This window comes from Saimiri boliviensis, chromosome Y (genome assembly GCF_048565385.1).
Source record: "Saimiri boliviensis isolate mSaiBol1 chromosome Y, mSaiBol1.pri, whole genome shotgun sequence".
Classification (NCBI taxonomy): Eukaryota; Metazoa; Chordata; class Mammalia; order Primates; family Cebidae; genus Saimiri; species Saimiri boliviensis.
Genome location: NC_133471.1, coordinates 18,811,628 through 18,833,374, shown reverse-complemented (window position 1 = coordinate 18,833,374; position 21,747 = coordinate 18,811,628). Strand labels below are relative to the sequence as shown.

At 35.1% G+C, this 21,747-nt stretch overlaps 1 protein-coding gene across 1 annotated transcript in view; it reads right to left on the bottom strand.

Annotated features, from left to right (window-relative positions):
- Positions 1 to 21,747, bottom strand: part of LOC141582941 (lysine-specific demethylase 5D) — a 69,322-nt gene that overhangs the window by 39,247 nt on the left and 8,328 nt on the right. Inside the window, exons 5-11 of the mRNA XM_074392394.1 lie at positions 19,983 to 20,153; positions 18,657 to 18,791; positions 14,419 to 14,548; positions 14,151 to 14,278; positions 11,746 to 11,904; positions 11,212 to 11,331; positions 10,937 to 11,095 (exon numbers count right to left, since the gene is read on the bottom strand). Of these exons, the coding sequence (XP_074248495.1) occupies positions 10,937 to 11,095; positions 11,212 to 11,331; positions 11,746 to 11,904; positions 14,151 to 14,278; positions 14,419 to 14,548; positions 18,657 to 18,791; positions 19,983 to 20,153 (1,002 nt within the window). The remainder of the gene's footprint in view (positions 1 to 10,936; positions 11,096 to 11,211; positions 11,332 to 11,745; positions 11,905 to 14,150; positions 14,279 to 14,418; positions 14,549 to 18,656; positions 18,792 to 19,982; positions 20,154 to 21,747) is intronic.

Sequence of the window (21,747 nt, the reverse complement as noted above, 5' to 3'; positions counted from 1 at the left end):
CCTTGATACCAAAGACAAAGACATCATGAGAAAACTGCAGATCATTATATATTATAAATCAAGATGCAGAATATCTCAACAAAAACTAGAAAAAACTAACATAAACACTTATTAACAGAACTATACATCATGGAGAATGCAGGATGTTCCATATATGATAAATAAATGAATGTAATAAACCACATTAATAGAATGAAAGGGTAAAAAAAATCACTCCAATTTCTTTTAAGAAATAGTTAAATGTAGAAAAAGTATTTACCTGTAATCAAATCAAGATGCTTTAATGATAAACACCCTCAACCAATCAGGATTACAAGGTATTATAGCCTAAATGTTGTGTCCACTCCCCACCCCCACTCATCTGTTGAAATCATAGAAAACAGGTCCTTTTTGAGCTAATTAGGGCACAGGGTGAACAATGTCATAAAGGTGTAAGTACCCCTATAAGAAGAGATACTGGGCTTAATTGTTCCCTTTCTTCTCTTAAGCCATGTGAGGTTCTGAGAAGATGGCTGTATGTAGTGGGCCTTCACCAAGAACCCCATCATAGTAGTACTTCGATACTGGATTGCCTGGCCTCCAAAATTGAGATAAATATCTTATTTGAGCCACTCAGCCTGTGGTATTTTGTTATAACAGACCAAGCTGACTAAGCAAGAAATAAACCTTCTCAAGCTGTTAAAGCACTCTTATGAAAGAGCCTCAGCTAAGATCTAACTCAATGGTGAAAGAGTAAAAGCTTTCCCTCTATGACCAGGAGCAGGAGGAAAAGGCCTACTTTCACTGTTTCTATTCAACATTATACTGCAAGTTCTAGCTGGAATAATTAGGGAGAATGTTTTTTATTTGAAAAGACAATAGTCTCTATTTGCAGACCACATGGTTTCATATCCTAAAAATCCTAAACACACACACACACACACACACTACACAAGTTACTGAATGAATAAGCTAAAACTAAATAAATGAGCTCATTCATGAATTCAGCAGAGGGTCAGAACATACAATCACACACAAAATTCAGTGTGTAGAAATATCAGCAATAAGCAGCATTCTATGAGGGAAATTATAGAACAAGTCCATTAACAGCAGCATCGTACAATGCACAACTTCCAGAAACAGCTTAAACCAGGAAATGAAACTCTTAGTACAAAGAAAATCAGAATGCTCATGAATAAAATTAGACAGAAAAATAAACAGGCATTGATATTTGTGGACGAGAAAGCTTAGTATTACGGTTACGACACAATCCAAAGCAATCTATATAGGTTCAACAGAATCCTGCAGTCAAATCCCAATGATATTTTTAGTAGAAATGAGAAGTGAATTCTACAACTCTTGGAGAACTACAAAAGACACTGCAACGCCAATCTTAAAAATGAAGAAAAATATTGGAAAACTCACTCCAAATTCTGAGGCTTACTATGAAGCTACAAGAACCCAAATAGGCAAATAATGGCATTAGAAGAGAAATACAGATCCAAAGTATATAAATGACTGTCCAAAAACAAATCCACATATGTATACCCAAATAATTTTCATCAAAATTTTCAATGGAGAAAGAATAGTCTTCAACAAACGATGCTAGGATTAGTGGACATCTATCAATCTGCCATCATGCTTGGCTAACTTTTTGTATTTTTTAGATGGGGTTTCACCATGTTGGCCAGGCTGGTCTCTAACTCCTGACCTCAGGTGATCCACCAACTTCAGCCTCCCAACATACTGGGACTACTGGGTGAGCCACTAAGCCTGGTGGTTATTTTTTTGTATTCTAATTTGATGATGAAGAAGGGACAGATATAATCTATTTGGCCCCAGAATTATAATTTCAAACTAACACTGACCCCTAACTAGAGGCACTTGTGAATATATGTAAGTTGCCTGATGCATAAAAACATGTGATAGACAGATAATAAACAGTATCACAGGAACATCTGAAGATACGTTTTGTGGGATATAAAATTAAAAGGGGACACTACTGTTTTTGAGACTCCTTTTGAATAACTTTAATATACCTTTTTGACATGCAGGTATGTATTTCAAGAAGTAAGTTAGATAAACCAGTTTTCAAAGGAAGTCATCATGCTAAAGATGTAAATTTGGAAGTCATCAGCATCCACGAGGTTAAAGAAAGTAAGCTACAAATGATCACCAAGGACTGAATACAGCTAGAAAAATTAGACAAATTAATTCTACTCAGCAAACTAAAAAAAGGAGTTTTAAAAATGCAGGACAAGAAGTTGTCTGAGGCTTCTCAGACAACTTCTAAAGATACTAAAATATGCATATTAAATAGATACTAAAATATGCAGATTAAAATCAGATTTCCAGTTTTTGACAAATTTAAATAGAGCTACCGCACATATTCATTACTGCTTTTTATGTCAATGTAAGGTATCATTTTCATTTATTAAATGCTAGGTGACACTCTTCTGTGCACATTTAAGTTTATAAGAAATTGTCCAACTACTTTGATGGATAGGTGTACCACTTTACATTCCCTTTACAGTATAGTTCTAGTTCTTCTGTATCCACCAGCACATAGTATTGACTATTTTACTCATTCCTAAATATCGAGTGCTATTTCATCATGGTTTTATTTTGCAGTTCTCAAATTACTAATAGAAGCATAGCCATTTTTCATATACTTATATTCTCTTTATGTCTATTCAAGTGTTTGCCTGTTTATAAACATTGGGTTCTTTACTGTGGTTCAGTTTAGAGTTCTTCGTGTTTTCTGGGTCCTATCTGGAAGTCGCAGATCGAGTAAGAATTCACCAACCATCTCAGTCTTCAAGAGACTCACCTAACCCATAAAGACTCACAGAAACTTAAGGTAAATGGGTGGAAAAAGACAAACTGACACAAAAAGCAAGCATATATAGTCCAAAAGGAACAGACAACCTAGAGAAGATGAATAAATTCCCAGAAAGATACAATTCTCCTCCTAGCTTAAATGAGTAAGAATACAATACCCTCAATAAATAACAAGCAGCAAGACTGAAATGGTAGTTAAGAAAAAAATTATCAACAAAGAAGTCCAGGACCAGATGGACTCATAGCAGAATTCTACCAGACATTTAAAAAAGAATTGGTACCAATTCTATAGATGCTATTCCACAAGATAAAGAATGAATTCTTCCTTAATCATTCTATGAAGCCAGTATCAATCTAATACCAAAACCAAGAAATAACATAACAACAACAAAAAAATACAGACAAAATATATCTGATCAAAACAGATGTAAAAATCCTTAACAAAATACTAGCTAATTGAATCCAACAACATAATCAAAACTAATAATAATAATCAACACGCTCAAGCAGGTTTCACACTAGGAATGCAGGGATGGTTTCAGGTAAGCAAATTAATTAATAAATACACCACATAAACAGAATTAAATACAAAAATCACACTGATCATCTCAACAGATGCAGAAAAAGCATTTAACTAAATACAGCATCACTTTATAATTAAAGCTCTCAGCAAAACAGGCATGCAAGGAATATATTTCGGTGTAATAGAAACCATCTATGACAAACCCACAGCCAATGTAACACTGAATCAGGAAAAATTGAAAGTAGTTCCCTCTGAGAACTGGAGTAAGTCAAGGATGACCATCCCCACCACTCCTCTTCATCACAGTACTGGAAGTCCTAGACAGAACAATCAAACCAAAAAATAAACACCCTCCAAATCAATAAAGAGGAAGTTAAACTACTGCTGTTTGTTGATAATGTGACTGTTTATCTAGAAAATCCTACAGACTCTTCCAAAAAGCTCCTAGAACAGAAAGCAATAATTCAGCAAAAGTTTCTGGATAGAAAATTAATATCCATTAATCAGTAGGTATCCTATAAACCAACAGCAATCAATGAAAATACATTCCATGCTCATGGATGGGTAGAATCAATATTATGAAAATGACCGTGCGGCCAAAAGCAATCAAAAAGTCAGTACAATTCCCATCAAAATACCAACATAATTCTTCACAGAATCAGGAGAAACAATCCTGAAATTAATCTGGAACCAAAAAAGTGTCTGCATAGCAGAAGCAAGACTAAGCAAAAATAACAGTTCTGAAGGCATCACATTACCTGATTTCAAACTGTACTTTAAGGACAGAGTCACCCAAAGACCATGGTCCTGGTACAAACAATAGACACACAGACCAATGGAACAGAATAGAGAACAAAAACCACAAATCCAAATTTTTATAGCCAATTGATCATCAACAAAGCAAACAAAAACATGAATTGGTTAAAGAAAATCAAAATCAGCAAATGGCGCTGGGATAATTGGCTAGCCATACGTAGGAGAATGAAAACTGGATTCTCTTCTTCCACCTGATACAAAAATTAACTCAAGATGGATCAAGGACTTAAATCTTAAGATGTAAAACTATAAACATTCTAGAAGATAACATTGGAAAAACCTTCTAGACATTGGCATAGGCAAGAATTTCATGAACAAGAACCCAAAATCAAATGCAATAAAAACAAAGTTAAGCAGTTACTTTAATTAAACTAAAGAGCTTTTGAGTGGCAAAAGGAACAGTAAATAGACAATCCAGAGTAGCAGAAAATTGTCACAATCTATTCATATGACAAAGAACTAATACCCGGAGTCTACAATAAACTCAAATTAGCAAGAAAATAAAAGTTCCAAAAAAAAAAAAAAAAATTAAAGTGTGGGTTAAGGACATAAATGGACAATTTACAAAAGAAAATATACAAATATCCAACCAACATACGAAAAAATGCTGGACATCACTAATGATCAAGGGAAATCATCATTAAAACCACAATTTGACAGATAACCACTTTATGTTAACAATGGCCATAATCAAAAAATCAAAAAATAACACAAATTGTCATGGATGTGGTTAATAGGGAACACTTCTACACTGTTGGTGGGAATGTAAAATAATACAAACACTATGGAAACCACTGTGGAGATTCCTTCAAGAACTAAAAGTAGAACTACCATTTGACCCAGAAATCTGACTACTTTGTATTTACCCAAAAGAAAAGTTGTTATATGAAAAAGATAGTTGCACATCCGTATTTACAGCAGTACAATTCATAATTGCAAAAATGTGGACCCAACCCCAATGTCCATCAACAGAGTGGATAGATACATTACAAATACTCATATATGGAGATAATGGAATTCTACTTGGCCATAAAAAAGAAATGTATTAATGGCATTCACAGCAATGTAGATGACGCTGGAAACTATTAGTCTTAGTGATGTAACTCAAGAACAGAAAACTAAAGATCAGTGTTCTCACTCATAAGTGGGGGCTAGGTTATTATGACGACGCAAAGACATAAGAATGAAACAATGGGATTTGGGGACACAGGGGAAAAAGGTAGAAGGGCGTGAGGGATAAAAAACTACATATTGGATGCAGTGTATACTGCTACTGCTCAGGTGATGAGTGCAGCAGCAAAATCTTACAAGTCACAACTAAGGAACTTCCTCATGTAACCAAACACTACCCGTTCCCTTAATAATCCATGAAAATAAAAAAATAAAACAAAATTAAATATGTAAATAAAATTAATAAATAGAATAAAAGTAACTTAGATGAATTGTTCTTAAATACTTGATATTTCAGATGAATGAATCTTTAATATTTGATGCTTTATGGAGATAAATAACAGTTTTAATTACCTGCAACTGTTCTGAAAGCAATATTGTCAACGTTTATTTGGCCAAATTTTAGTAGGTTTTCTAAGTTTTCTCCTAGGGCCACTTCACCCAAAATGGTAAAATCTCATTTCAGTAAGTAATTCTGCTGAGTCAGTTTAGCAAGAATCCCTCATCCTTAACACTTCATTATCTTTACCTGCTTAAAATTCTTATCATCCTTAGAATCTAATCACCCTAATCTGCCTTTTGAAATAATTACGCCCAAAGTTGATTTGTTGTTTCAGTGATTTTCTGTCTGCTCATCAAGGGGTTGCTGGCCATTAAGCCGTGAACAAACTGGTTTGTGGCCTGTAATGAACAGGCTATTTCCTGGCTATCAAGTAGGAAATGAGCAGCAAGCGAGTATTACTGACTAAGCTCCATCTTCTGTCACGTCAACAGCAGCACTAGATTCTCATAGGGGCATGAACCCTAACATGAACTGTACATGCAAGGGATCTAAGCTGCATGATCCTTATGAGAACCTATTGCCTGACAATCTGAGGTAGAACAATCTCATGCCAAAACCACTACCAGCAGCCCAACAACCATGGAAAAAGTGACTTCCATGAAACTGTTCCCTGCTGCCAGAAAGGTTGGGGACCACTGCACTAATTCTCCACTCCTTGGCTATAAAGTTCCACTTGTCTCTACTGCAATTGGAATAGAGGCCAGTTAGACACTGGGGTCTCTTTTCCCAGACAGAAAGAATCCTTAACACAATTTGTTTTCACCACTGTAATTGTTTGCCAGGCTATGGTTTCCTTTGAAGCTATGAAAAGGATGAGAAAACAAAAACTGTTAAATACATAAACTAAGAAAATCATATGATTATACTTATCTGCAGTACTATAAAACAATAAAGTTTCAAATATTTCTGAATTATAAATTTAATACATACAAGTTCAATTTTCAACTATATTGTGGTTAAATGTTAGGGGAATCACAAAGTCCCTCAACACACTAGAAAAGAAAATGCACTTTTTTAAAAGTTTTGGCTCAGCTGTTTACAAAATTAGGAAAATCCTTAGAGGACAAAACTAAATAATAACATGTATATAAGTTCTAAAACTGATGACAATTTGAATCAAACTTGAAAAGACAAAATTTGGAGCTTCCAGAGAAATTCATAGTAAGGACTGCGATATACAACTGTGACAGTTCTGACCAACATTATCATTTTGTCTGTAAAACTGAAGGAGGTTAAAGAAACAGGTTATTTAAAACTCTCCATATCTTGGTACTGCTTCCACAGGAAGAAAAGGAAAGATATTCCTAAGAGTTCTTGTCTATCCACCATTCATATCCTATCAACACAAGAATTCGTATTTATTGAAAATGCTAAGCTAAAATTTTTTATAATCTTAGGAGAATCCTTGACATTTATCACAAACAGTCTTACTATTCTGCAACAGGACATTAAAATCTAGGCTTCTGAAAAAAGTACCATATATAGGTTCAAAAAAACACTCATCGAAAACAAAAATTAAAAACACTAATAAAGTCAAAGCTGTAAAATATGGAAGGGGTTTTAAAACAAGTAAAACTTTGTTGTTAAAACATTAAGCTATAGATCGAAGAATATACTATAATAACTAGATATCATAGATAAAATCAGTTTAAAAAAGAGGATAAAATGTAGGAAGAATAGAATGGTTTTCAGTATTAACTAGGAAAGCCTGAAAAATAATGAGAAATTCTAAAGATTAGAATGTACATTAAAAATCATAAACTGAGTGGTTTAATAGATTAGGTATTTTTTAAAAACTGGTGCATTTTTAAATCGTTTTAAATAAGTTACTTAAAAGACAAAAAAAAAAAAAAAAAGAGTAAAAGACATGGAAGACTGGTTAAGAAATAGATAGAAGAGACTAGAATAAGACAGTTCCAGCTAACAGTACAAAAAATGATAGATTGGAAAAGTTTATGACTATGAATTTTTCAGAACTGGCAAACGTTGAATTCTCAAGTCTGGGAATTCCTATGTACTCCCAGTGCATTAAATAAAAGGGTTACCTTCCGCTAATCCAGAAAACTTGCAATACACCAAAACAAAGAGATATTATAGCGGTCAAACACAAAAAACAGAATACACTTACAAATTAATGTAGATTCAGAATTGACTTCTTAAAAGCCAAAACAGATTTTTAATGTGTCAAGAAAAAATAATTCTCAAACCACACTTGTATATATAGAAACAAATATCTTTATAAGAATAAAAGTAAAACACATATTTAACAAGTCAAAAATAATTCACAAATGTCTCTGTTTAGGAAATTTCTAAAGAATTTATGAGAGAAAACAGGAAAATGGTTTCAAAAATGGTAAAAAATGTAAAACAAAAAACACTGTGTGGATAAATCTATACTCAAACTGAAAACAAAAATAACATCCATTTTGTTGAGCAGAAAGTGTGCATAAAATTTTTACAACTTAGAAGGGAACAGAAAAGAATAGTAACAATTTAATAGTTTAACATTACCTGGGAGAAAAAAAAACGAAATGCTGAAAATTTAAAACAAAGTATTAAAACTAGCATAAACAGGTTGCTAAACTAAGAATTGATTAAAATGAAAGAAAGGTGAAAAAAAAAATAAAATAGAATAGAAAAGGCACCAGAAACTAAGTTCAATGTAAGAGAGCAAAAATGGATGCAATCCCCCATCACAATAAATGAAAACTATTTAAAAACTCAAATGGCACTGGATTAAAAAAACAATCCATGTTGCATTAGTTACAAATTAAGCATTTAGAGCAGGTGTCCCCAAACTTCTTACATAGGGGGCCAGTTCACTGTCCCTCAGGCCATTGGAGGGCCACCACATACTGTGCTCTTCTCACTGACCACCAATGAAAGAGATGCCCATTCCTAAAGTGTGGCAGGGTCTGGATAAATGGCCTCAGGGGTCACATGTGGCCCACGGGCCGTAGTTTGGGGATGCCTGATTTAGAGCCTATGTATACAGAAAGATAAACTAGATCTAGGATCCAAAGGAAACTCGTAGGAATGGGACTAAGGGGCAGGATAGAGACAGACATATTTATTTGTTTTATAAGTAACAAAATTAATAGCAGTATAAATGCATCATGAAAGAGGTAAACACAAATATTCTGCATAAACTCATGTATCTCTATACATATATATGCATTAGATGTGTATAAATGATGCATCTAATAATTTAGCAGACAGTATAAACTGATTCTCTTAAAGGTCTACAAGTGACATAGTCTAATGAAAAGTGTTTGGCCTTAATCAGCAATGAAATACAAAGTAATGCTGCACGAGAACATATACCTACAAAATTAGGTAACGATACGATGTGCTTTGGTAAACATATAGTTCTCTCATTAGTTTCAGTGTAACTTGACAGAATTTATTTGTAAAACAATTCACAGTATCTTTCAATTCCATTTCTTAACATAGAACTTAAAAATTATCGCTTCTGGAGACCTATAAAACAGTGTTCACACACTGTCAGTAACACCTAAACACCAGAAGCAATCCAACAGAAAGAATAATAATGAGATGCAAACGCAGCATGCAATATTACATAATAGTGGAAAAACAGAAAATTTAAGCTATGAGCAACAATACAAATAAATTTTCATAATACTGACCCAAAAAAAGTGAGAACACACAAATAACATTAGCAAAGCTTGAAAATCAACATCCTTTTTAAAACTGCATACATAGGTAATTAAACACTATACCTTTTTAAATTTAATTATGACAAACCCATGACAGTAGGACATTTAGGGATTAATGGAGAGAAAGAGGGAGCTATGACTTGTAGAAAAGCCTGTGGAGAAATATTATTACAGAATTTCAGGTCTTATGTTCAAAAGTTAGTTCATGAATACTCCTTAATACCATGCTTTATAATGACAAACGGAGTTATGTATGGTTTCAAAAATACCACAATTTTTTTTGTTGTTGTTTCAAAAAGGGAATTAGAACCAGACCAATGTTACCAGTTGATGGTATAGGCGATTCCCTTCCAATTACTTCATTTATAGTTTCAATCTTCAGTAATTAACATGCTTGTATTTTAAGAGCTATAAGTGAAATACTGTAAGAAAGACTTTTAAATACTATCATATTTAGCTGTATATCTCTTAACAAAAGGATATGTTCTGAGAAATATGTCCTTAGGCAATTTTGCCTAATGTGAACATGATAGAGTATTACATAAACGAAGGAACAATCTACTATACTCCTATGCTATATAGCATATAGCTATTGTTCCTAGACTACAAATTAGTGAGACATTATTATACTGAATATTGTAGGTCACATAACACAAGGTTAAGTATCTGTGCATATAAACACAGACACACTGAAAGAACAGTATTGGTACTCTGTTGAACTGAAACTGTTATGCAGCATATGACTCACTACATAATACCACTTACACAGATATAGGTATTTCCATAAATAGTATATAGACGTAAAAATCAGAGTGAGCTTTCTCAGAAACTTAGTCACAGCTGTTAGCGGAGTTTACCATTCAAACCACTATTTTTTTCTGTTGGGATCAACTCTCTTATTAGACTTATCTACAATATTCAGTACAATAACGCCAAATACTAATTCTTTTGGTTCTGGCCAACATGGTAAAACAGCAATTATAAAAGGATTGATTTCTCAAACGTCCAAATAATGCTTAAGGCCAGTCACATTTTAGCTTTCTTTCCAAATTAAGTTACTTCTGGTATTACTTTTTTTTTGTCTCTCAACCTTAGGACAAATTCAAATGTAATGAATCAGATTCTAGGACATTTTTGACTAATATAAGAAATCACCTTGTAAAAAAGAATAGAATTAGTGGTTTCTCTATGACTCCATGTGTTTGACATGTACACAGATTGGTAAACTTAACAAAGGCACTTCCTTCCACACTGCTATGTATTTCAAAATATGCTGGTTGGAGTACTTATTTTCTTTACTATAAAAAGGTAGCAATCTTCCAATATTTAGATTTGAGGAAAGGTGAAGGAACACTACAGTTCCTCACTGAAATGTCAAGATATATATTGTTTCTTTTGTCTATCCTCATCAGAATTTCAAGATAATAAATATGGTATGACTGGACAAATTCTGGTTTACTGCCAGATCATCCAGTGCCATCAAACCTCATCTGAAGACAACACTGTGTGGGAGAATGTATGAGCACAGATAATTTTACATGCTAAAATGAGTATCCCTAGACACAATGTTAACATAAACTATACTACCTTCTCCTCAGGAGATAAGTTCTGTTTGCTATTGCTGACAGGAAAGCCACTGCCAAATTCTTTAGAATGAATGTCAGCTCCATATTCAACTGTTACATCTTCCTCGATGCTGCTCACCAATCTCCAGAATTCCTTCTCCACGAGTTCTGTAGGCACCATCTGTGAAAACAAGTGCAAAAAATCATTAAAGCACGCTATACTTTAGACCCATATCTCCATGAGAACTAAGACAAACACAACTTAATCCCTATGAGTCCAACCCTCAGATCACATACATGTACAGGCATACTGAAGTAGTCAGCCTTGAAGGAATCAGCCATTTCACCAAAACTCTGTAAAGTGTACTCCTGGGTAGCCTGTTCAAATCCAAAAGCTTCAGGAGGCCGTTTACACTCCTGAAATAAAATACATTTCAGCAAGACAAAGGAATAGAAGAAATCCAAAAACAGGAAAGCCGAAGAGAGAAATTTTTCAGGTTACAGTCAGTATTTCAAGCTATAATTCTGCATTTTCATATGCTTCCAGTTAGGAGTGTTTCTTTAGTATGTATTAAACTTATTTCCCAATCTTTACTCTATAGTCCATGCCATTTGGATTATGGTCCCTTGCCTCTGGCTCATTCAAGTCACTAGTTAGTGTTTTTAATTATTCATGCCTAGTATCAGTTATGCTCACTGACAGCTTAATCAAAATCTAACAAAAGGATTAACTTATAAAAGGATAGAAAATACTTCCATAAAATCCAGAAGGAGAGATTACAGAAAATCACCAAGAACCGAAAATAAACATCTGTGACAGACAGGTCTTACTGCTAAGATACACTTTGGGCACCTCCAGATGCCTCTGGGGATTTCAGGAAGCGGGGGCAACAAGCAGAAGATGTGGTAATAGTCATCACAGCCATCACAGAAAAGCAACTTATCATCTTCATCCCCACGAGAGCATATTTGGCAAACATAACAGTCAACCTACAAAAAAAAAAGTTAAAAAAAAAAAAGCCTTATATTTGATACCTTATATAAGGTTTTTAGAACATTCATGAACACCTACCATTAGTCAGTAACTACACAGTATTTTATTTATGAGTTTATGAGTTTACTGTGCAGTACAAACTATGACAGGAAATAATTATAGTATAACACAACAAATTAATGAAGAAACCATCAGGGCAATAAATTAAGACGTTTTACAGAGGATCAGTGACATAAAAAAAAAAAATCATAAAATCAGTTAAAAATTTAACTGGCACAGAGGGCAAGCTGAAAATAAAAAGGCCAAGTTAACAAATAGCCAGTTACATTTCTCTAGCGAAAGGTCTGGTAGATGTCTACTTCATTCTAAACAGTAGCTTCAGTTTGTGTGATGAATTAAATAGTCACTCAAGTAATATGTCACAGAACAGAAACATGAAGCAAAGACTAAATAACTTGATTCTCTGATAATACTGAAAAAAATCTAGTAATAATTACCAGTTTAAACGGAAAATGCAGTGAAAAAATTTTTAGCACAGTAGGATGAGCTTTTCTACAAGAATCCAGAAGTAAACTGATCAGTAAAGAGAAAATAAAGATAACTCAAGAGCAGAAGAAAACAAGTGAAGCTATACTTCTGCATATATACACACACATAAACATACACACACAGATTATGTGTGTGTATAAATACGTATGTGCATGCATATATACATGTGCATATGGATGCATATACACACATGCACCATCATACAAAACAGAATATTTATAAATATAAGAAAATTCAATAGAATTATAAGAAAAACATCCTTCATAAAATAAAAAACTTTAAAATTATGAAAGATGCTCAGTATAAAAAATTATAAACCAGGGAAATGCAAATAAAAATTACAATGAAATACAACTATACATCTTCCAGAATAGCTAAAACGAAAACAAAGCTGTCAATCCTAAATGTTAGTGAGAACAAGTGGTAACCAGAACTGGTATCCAATATTCGTTGATAAATTGGTCAATCATTTTTAAAAATAGTATGACAATAATCCAATACTGAAAATATACATAGTCTGAGTCACAGCAATCCAATCCTGTCTATGTAACAGAAACGTATACATATGTTACCTAGAAACATACACCTTAATCTTCATTGTAGAATTATTTGTAATAGCTAAAAATTGTTAACTACCAAAAACAGAATGGTAAAACATATAGAAAAAAAATGTTGTGCCTAACAAAATTACACTTAATAGCACACAATACAACAGTGAGTATTAACACACCCATATAAATAAATTTTTTTAACAAAGCACTGGGCAAAGAAGCCAATACAAAACGGCTGATTACTTAACTAAAAGTATAAAAACAGGTAAACTAATCCACATATTTTTGTGTATTCATTATATACTGAATATAAACAAAAGCAATAAAAGCAGGTAAACAACCAGCTGTAAGGTTGAGAAAGTAGTTGTCAATGACTCCCAGACTTCAAGCTTGATGACTGGTCCAACTTATGTCCATAAAACGAAAAACAGTGAGACAAGTGGGAACGGGATTGTGGTGGTAAAGATGATCTTTCAATCATCAAGTAGAAACAACTCAGAGAAACACATGAATTTGCAGCTCAAAGCAAAAGTCTGAGAACAAAATTTCTGAAAAGATCAACATTTACAGAATGAGAAGGGCAAACAAGGTATCAAAACACCTTGAAATGAGCTAAAGAGTAAGGAGAAAGGTAAGATTTTTTTCTTTCTTTTTCTTGTTGGGCAGACTTGAATTAAGACATTATGAAAATCTTCCAGGTGAGAAGTAGAAAGAAGGGTAAAACAGGATGTATGTACACAAAGGACAAAAGTAAAACAAAAAATAGGTAAGTCACTACTATATGAAATGTGATGCTTTGAGGGTCTGAAGGAATTTGTCAGAAACAAATAGCTCTTTTACATAATTTATACCAGATCACATTATCTCCTATATTAAGCTGTAAAAGTTCAACAAAATGCTAAGAGTTGAAAACCAGTGTAGTTTGGTGAAAAGTTCTGATCTAAAAAGACAAATTTTGCTCTTAAGTTTAGTATCTTGAATAAGTTTCTTTCCTCTAGCCACCAATCTCTTTAAATAAAAAGGCTCATAAATAAGCAGAAGGAAGGGAAGAAAAAGAAAAAGTAAACTATAATGAAATAATTTTAGGTTCAATCTCATCTTGGCAGTTCACGGCACAGTAATACAAAATCATGAGTCCTTACAAACTGGGCACTGCTGTGATTCTTTCGTAGCTGCATGGTCATCTTAATGCAGGGGTCTAGGTTGAAGTGCGGCCTCGGCAGTGTTGATGACACTTTCCCATCTCCACTTTGTTCGTCCTTTACCGTAACTGTTGTGGGGCACGTAACAAGAGAAGTGAAAAACAACTCTGAGAACAATCCTCTCCTGCATCAGAACTAATAAACTATTTCTCCCGTGATACTTTACTATTTTACGCCTCACTCTACATTACCAAGTTACATTCCTCACCTTTCTTACGCACAGTCTTATCCTTATCCTTAGCCATGAGGCCTAAGCCCATCATTTTGGGACCTGGCCCATAGATCTGTAGTTTCTTTAGCTCTGGATTTTTCTCAATGTCCTCCTCTGTAGGCTCTGGCTGTTTAAAGAAGATTCAAACAATGAAGTAAACTTTACATATGCAGACATAAATAATTTATAGGCAAGATCTAGATGTCACATGAGCTAAAATCAACTAACAGCCTTTACTCATTTTTGAATGTTGATTAATCACATCTTCACTTGTTAGTATGGTATGAGCAGGTAGGAGTAAATGAATAAATAAATTTGGAAAGTAATAAATTTTCTCAATTTCTTCCATGCAATGAATAAAATCATAAAATACTCCTGGGTTTGCAAGGCTTGCAAACCATTAAGTATTAAAATCTGTACCTCCTAGTATTTTATAATTTTATAATTATAAATAAGCCTCTCTCTCCAATTGAATTCAGAATGGAAAGAGTAAGGCAGAAAAAAATCTATTCCATTTGAACTCATTATTATTAGAACCATAATTGCTTTCTGACCACAATGTAATCACATACCTGGGAAAATGGAAACCCATTAAATATCAAAATACATAGCATACATCATATATATTATATACCATTTTTAGCACTTATCTCTTCTTAGAGAACATTGTAAATATATTTTATCAATGTTTGAAATAATTTGTTCTACCTTGAAATTAAGCTCTATTACATTTTTCTTTTCCATTTGTTTTAAAGCTTTATTCTTACAGATTTTCTTCTATACACATAAACATATACACTGAGAGACAAAATAATGTATTTTTAAGGTTTTCTTTTACTCCCACAGCTTATCACAACATTTTTCCAGAAATCATTAAATCTGCTTTTTAGACAGCATTGAGGCTGTTTCCAACTTTTTGACACTCTGAAGAGTAAAGTAACTATTAATCTAATTTTTATTTCATATACTGTATATTGTTTTGACATTTCTGGGGTAACTTATTGGCTAGGAAGACCAGCCCTTTCAGAGTTAGCTAAACTAAAGCCTATCTTTACCACAAAAACCAATCAATCCCAAGTCAAAATCTCTAACTATTCATTTTATTTAACGATCATATAGAGCCAGTATTTTCCCTGCTCTAAACCAACTCAGAGCCATGTACCAGAAACCTAACAGCATCCACTATGTTCCACAGTACACTGAAATTATTCCAACAAACTAGCCAATTCTAAAATATTTACATCATCCTGCCTTGCTTGTCTTACAGAAATACCAAGAAAGGCTGTGATCTGTGCCTTTCACCTTACATTTTAGTTCATGACTGACTGTGCTCCTGTGTGGTACATTGTATATCCATTTGGAAGAAAACAGCAATGGAAATTTTTAGCACTGACCTCTCTATCTCATCATTACTGACTCATCTCTATAATTAAAACTGGGCATAAATCATTAATACCCATCTACTCGCTGCATTATTGTTCTCAATAATAAAAGTTAAACAGAATATCACATAACTATGAGGTACATAGTATTGTTATGCATGTTACATAATATGAAATATGTACATTAATGTTATGTCATATAACATTAATTTTACATTTACATTTCTTAGTATTTGTAATAGCTGAAAACTAAACTTAAAATCAATTAACCTAATTATAAGTTTACTAAATTACTTTTGATTTTTACATTAATGTTATATAATAATTCCTAGCAGTTAAGCACTTTTTAAAAGAGTTAATATTTGTTTGTTTTAAAATAAAGTAATACTAAGTGGATGTGGTGGCTCACACCTGTAATCCTAGCACTGTGGGAGGCCGAGGAAGGTGGATTGCCTGAAGTCAAGATTCAAGACCAGCCAGGGAAACATGATGAAACCTCAACGCTACTAAAATACAAAAAATTAGCCCGGCATGCTGATGGGTGCCTGTAGTCCTGGCTACTTGAGAGGCTGAGGCAGGAGAATTGCTTAAGGCCAGGAGGTAGCAGTTGCAGTGAGCTGCGACAGATTGAGTCATTGCATTCCACCCTGGGGAACATAGTGAGACTGTCTCCATAAAATAAAAAATAAAATAAAGAAAGTAATACTGAGCTACTTTATATTTTGGACAGTCTACTTACTACCTATTCTTGAATTACAAACATTTAGACAAAACAGAAAAGACATGTTAGTTCTCATGTCTTCTTTCTTGCTTTATGCAGAATTTATAATTTTTTTCTTATTTATATTTTGGAAGTACTATCAGTTTTTGTAAACCATACAGTTTTCAAGTTTTTGTCTTCTTTGTTTTTTCTGAGATGCAGTCTCCCTCAGTCACTCAGGCTGGAATGCAATGGCATAATTTTGGCTCACTGCAACCTCTGTCTTCCAGGCTATGGTGACTCTCGTATCTCAGCCTTCTGAATAGCTGGGATTACAGGCTTTTTTAGTAGAGATGGGGTTTCACCACATTGGCCAAGCTGGTCTCAAACACCAAACCTCAGGTGATCACCCAGCTTCAGTCTCCCAGAATTCTGGGACTATGGGCATGAGCAACTATGCCTGGCCCAAGAATTCTTAAAATCGTTCCTGCAGAGCAGACAATTAACTTCCCCTGCCAAAAAAGTGTCTAAGAATCCATTTTATCTAGAAAATGTTTTAGACCCTTTGCTAGTATTTACAACCTCAGACAAATTTTACTAGTTTCACAGTTATTACATGCTCTTTTTTTTTTTTTTTTTTTGAGACGGAGTTTCGCTCGTTACCCAGGCTGGAGTGCAATGGCGCGATCTCAGCTCACCGCAACCTCTGCCTCCTGGGTTCAAGCAATTCTCCTACCTCAGCCTCCTGAGTAGCTGGGATTACAGGCACGCACCACCATGCCCAGCTAATTTTTTGTATTTTTAGTAGAGACAGGGTTTCACCATGTTGACCAGGATGGTCTCGATCTCTTGACCTTGTGATCCACCCACCTCGGCCTCCCAAAGTGCTGGGATTACAGGCTTGAGCCACCGCGCCCGGCCTACATGCTCATTTTTCTTATTCAGTTCTTTCCAGACATAGTTCTTACCATAAAAAACTAAAGTACTAATACAGAATGCATCTGTATTTCAATAATCTTAACTAGATAAAATTTCTAATTTTGGTGTACTTTCTAATGTTACAATATGTCAAAATTTAAATATTGTTAGAATTATCCAGAAAACACTTGATGATACACAACACTGTATTAACATATTTCAGCAATAAAACATCTGAATGTTATGAAAATGTTGTATGTGGAGCACTGAAAACAGGCTTATTTAGAACAAGTTACTAAAAACATGTTAACATTTTTCATTTTCTATATATTATGATATTTTAGTATTTTAAATCTTTCTGGCTAAGATTGACCTCCCAAGGCTAGCTACTCCTAGAAATACCAAATGGCTCACCCAGGAGCATGCCTTTAATATGACTTTAATATCTTCACAGACAAATCCAAACCTAATCCTCCTCTATTCAATGCATACAATTCAGGAGGCAATGTTCCTCTGCCTTAATTGAAAGTCAGGCAACTAGGGAATACTGCTTTAGGCTGAAGCTTGCCAAAATTATTCAAACTAGCTAACCCTAAACTGCTTATCCTGCTCTGCCCTGCCTTTACCTTGGGAACCCCAATAAAGGCTATTGCCAGGTTCTTTCCTTGTTCTTGCTCCCTCTCCATGTCCAAGATGGGATTTCCCCTGTAGCACTATGTAGTATATACTGACTACTTAAGATCTGTGACAATAATAAACTTTGCATTCCTGAGTCTCTCTGTGGTCACACGTGACTAACCATCCCATGGAACACCAGAGAAGAAAACCAACAGTTACTGAATCCAACTTATACAATGTGCTTTGCAAAAATCATTCCAAGATACACAAGAATTAACAAACCTTATAATCAGGCATAGAAGCTCATGCCTATAACCCCTAGTCCAAAGGCTAAGGAGGGAGAATCACTTAAGCCCTTAAGCCTAGGAGATGGAGAAAGCCTGGCAACATAGCAAGACCCCATAACATAAAAAGAACATTAATACATTTGCTTTCAAAATGTATGCAAACAAAACTACAAACACAAAGTACTATAAACCATATCTATGAAAACATAACTCATTATAATTAATCTTATCTTGAACCACCATATGTCAAATAATGCTTTTAGTAATGAATTTTCCCCCATATCAAAGTCCAGACAAACCTTCTCATTTATAGAAGTAAAAATCACTCACATCAGGCTGTAGCCTTTTTGCTCGTCGACTGCAGCTGCTGAACTTAGAAGGTTGCACAGACTGTCTGAAGGGGATGCTGTGGGGCTTATATTCCTTATCTTTTACCTCAGTGTCAAATGGGTGTGTGTTACACTGCTACAGAGGAAAAAAAATGTAGAATCAGAAATTGAGTCATATTTGTGATTTGTGATTCCTTCAAGTAAAACTCTACCAAATAAAGCTGTAGTTCTTTCTAAATTACACAGGTCCACTTCTCTTCTTGAATGATAGAACACATATCCTAAAAACACCGCTGTGCCTCTGCTTGTATAAATGAGCAGCAGGGAATATGAAAGAATACTGTCTTCAAACTGTCTTGATAGCAATTTGGGTTTTTACTCTTATTCTTTGTGTGTTTTCAGTAAATATACAGAACCTCTCTCTTTATGCTTCAATTTCTTGGCTGATAAGTAATGAAAATAAGAAATTTAGCAATTATGTACACTAAGTGATGTGTTTTTAAACATATGCACACAGTTTTTATAAAATATTTAAAAGTTTTATGAATAATAAAATCTAAAATTGGCCAGGCATGGTGGCTCTTGCCTTTAATCCCGGCACTCTGAAAGGTCAAAGTGGGCAGATCACGAGGTCACGAGATCGAGACCATCCTGGCCAACATAGTGAAACGCCACAACTAAAAATACAAAATTTAGCTCGGTATAATTGCATGTGCCTGTAATCCCAGCCACTCGGGAGGCTGAGGCAGGAGAATCACTTGAACCTGGAAAGCAGAGGTTACAGTGAGCTGAGATCACACTCCAGCCTGGTGACAGAGTGAGCACCTGTTTCCAGAAAAACAAACAAACAAACAAAAAAAAACCTACTAACTTATTATTTAAAAATACACTGTTACCAGTCCTTGAGTTAAACCCAAGTAATACCAAGCTTTTTTTCCCTACACTATCTTTAAGTGAAGCAGCCTCAGTAAAGTTTAGTAACTTCATTAAGATAATTAGCTTTTTCACATAAGATATTTAAAATAGGAAATGTTTTCCCGTAACTTCTAATTTAAGATCTTCTCCATAATAAAATCTTAGTAAACATCAACCTGCTAAGATAGACAGATCACGCTAGTTTTTCTTTTAACTATAACAGGTATAAAACCTTGCCATACGAAGGCTGTATAACAGTATCAATTCCTGGAGTATCTTCACTCTAGAAATTTATAATCTCTAGATTGTAATCTCTAGAACCCAACTACTTAGGAGAAAAGTCCAACCCAAAGAGAAAATACAAAAGAAAACACAATCATGTCAGGCCACAAACCAGTTTAAATACCCTCACCACATGGTTGGCACCAGACTGAAACATTTCATAAGGGTAAATGATTCGTTCATAATGCAATCGTAGCAGGGAGCCAATGTTTTTGCCTGGTGGGTAGTGGAGACGCTGGGCAACTCGAGCCCACCGACGTTCCTTGCAGATGGCTTCATAGCCACCTTCCTCCATCACAATCTGAAAGTATAAGAAAAGATATTGGATTCTTGCCCTTGAGAGTGAACTAGCCTGCCCCACTTCTGATTTTGAAACAGCTGGGTCTGGGCTTCCCAGGAGAGCGGTGGAAACCTCTGTATTGTTTTCCACAGTGGCTGTACCATTTTACATTCCCACCAGCAGAGCACAGGGATTAAAATTTCTTCACATAGGAGGGAGAATGAGAGAGACATTCAAGAGAGCTGAATAGGAACACCTCTGGAGTGCAGTTCTCAGTGAGAACAACACAGAGGATGGGTGACCACCACATTTCCAAAAGAGTTTTTACTGCCCACAGACCAGAGGACTCCTGGCTTAAAATCACCAGAAGTTTCCAGAACAGCTGTTTCAGCCACCGCCATGGGTTTCTGCACAAAAATTCACAAAAATCTGAGCCATCGTTTCGACTAGCGCCTGGAACACCTGGGAGACAGAGCTACCCATTCAAGTGAAAAAGAGGTGTCTGAAACAGGGAGCCAGGTAATCTGGTTCAGCAGATCCTACCCATATAAAGACCAGCAATCTGGTCTGAAAGTACTCTGCCCTGAAACTTTAGCAGAAAGTACAGCTAGACCTGGGACAGCCCAGGTTGGCGGAGGAAGGGCATCCACCATTACTCAGGCAATACGCCATTACCGAGGCATGCCAACATTACTGAGGCAATCCACCATTACTGAGTTAGACCACCTTACCAGAGGCAATTCTAAGAGTATCTCTATAAACAAAACTGCAAGGAAGTCTACACAGATGGTGGGCAGAGCCCGCAACACCTCAGCAATGCCTCTGCTGGCAGACTGTGACCACACTACCTCCTTGGTGGCCAGGGCATCTCTAAGAAAAGGCAACAGCACATCAGGAAATTAAAAATCTCCACCTTCCGAGGACAGAGCACCTGGGGAAAAGAGGCAATTATGAGTTCTGCTGCAGCGAACGTAAATGTACCTGCCCAACAGCTCTGAACAGAACAATGGAGTAAACAGCACAGCACTTGAGCTACTGTAAGGGAAAGCCCATCTCCTCAAAAAGCTCCCCATTCCCTTATCCAAAGAGACACTTCATAAAGGAGAGCTCAGGCTGACATCTGGCAGGTACCCATTTGGGATGAAGGTAACAGAAGAAGAAACCGACAGCAACCCTTACTGTTCTATAGCCGCCGCAGGTGATCTGCAGGTATGCAAGATCTGGAGTGAACCTCTAGCCATCCTGCAGCAGAGAAGACTGACTTAGAAGGAAAACTAAAACACAGAAAGGAATAGCTTCAACATCAACGTAAAGGATGTCCACTCACAGACCCCATCTGAAAGCCAGTAACTACAAAGACCACAGGTAGATAAATACATAAAGATGGGAAAAAAACAGCACAAAAATGAGGAAAATACCAAAAACCAGAAGGCCTCTCCTCCTTCAAGGTATCACAACTTCTCACCAGCAAGAGAATGAAGTTGGATGGAGAATGAGTCTGATGAATCACAGAAGCATACTTCAGAAGGTGGGTAATAAGAAATTTCTCTGAGCTAAAAGAATATGTTCTAACCCAATGCAAAGAAATTAAGAACATTGAAATAAACATTAGATG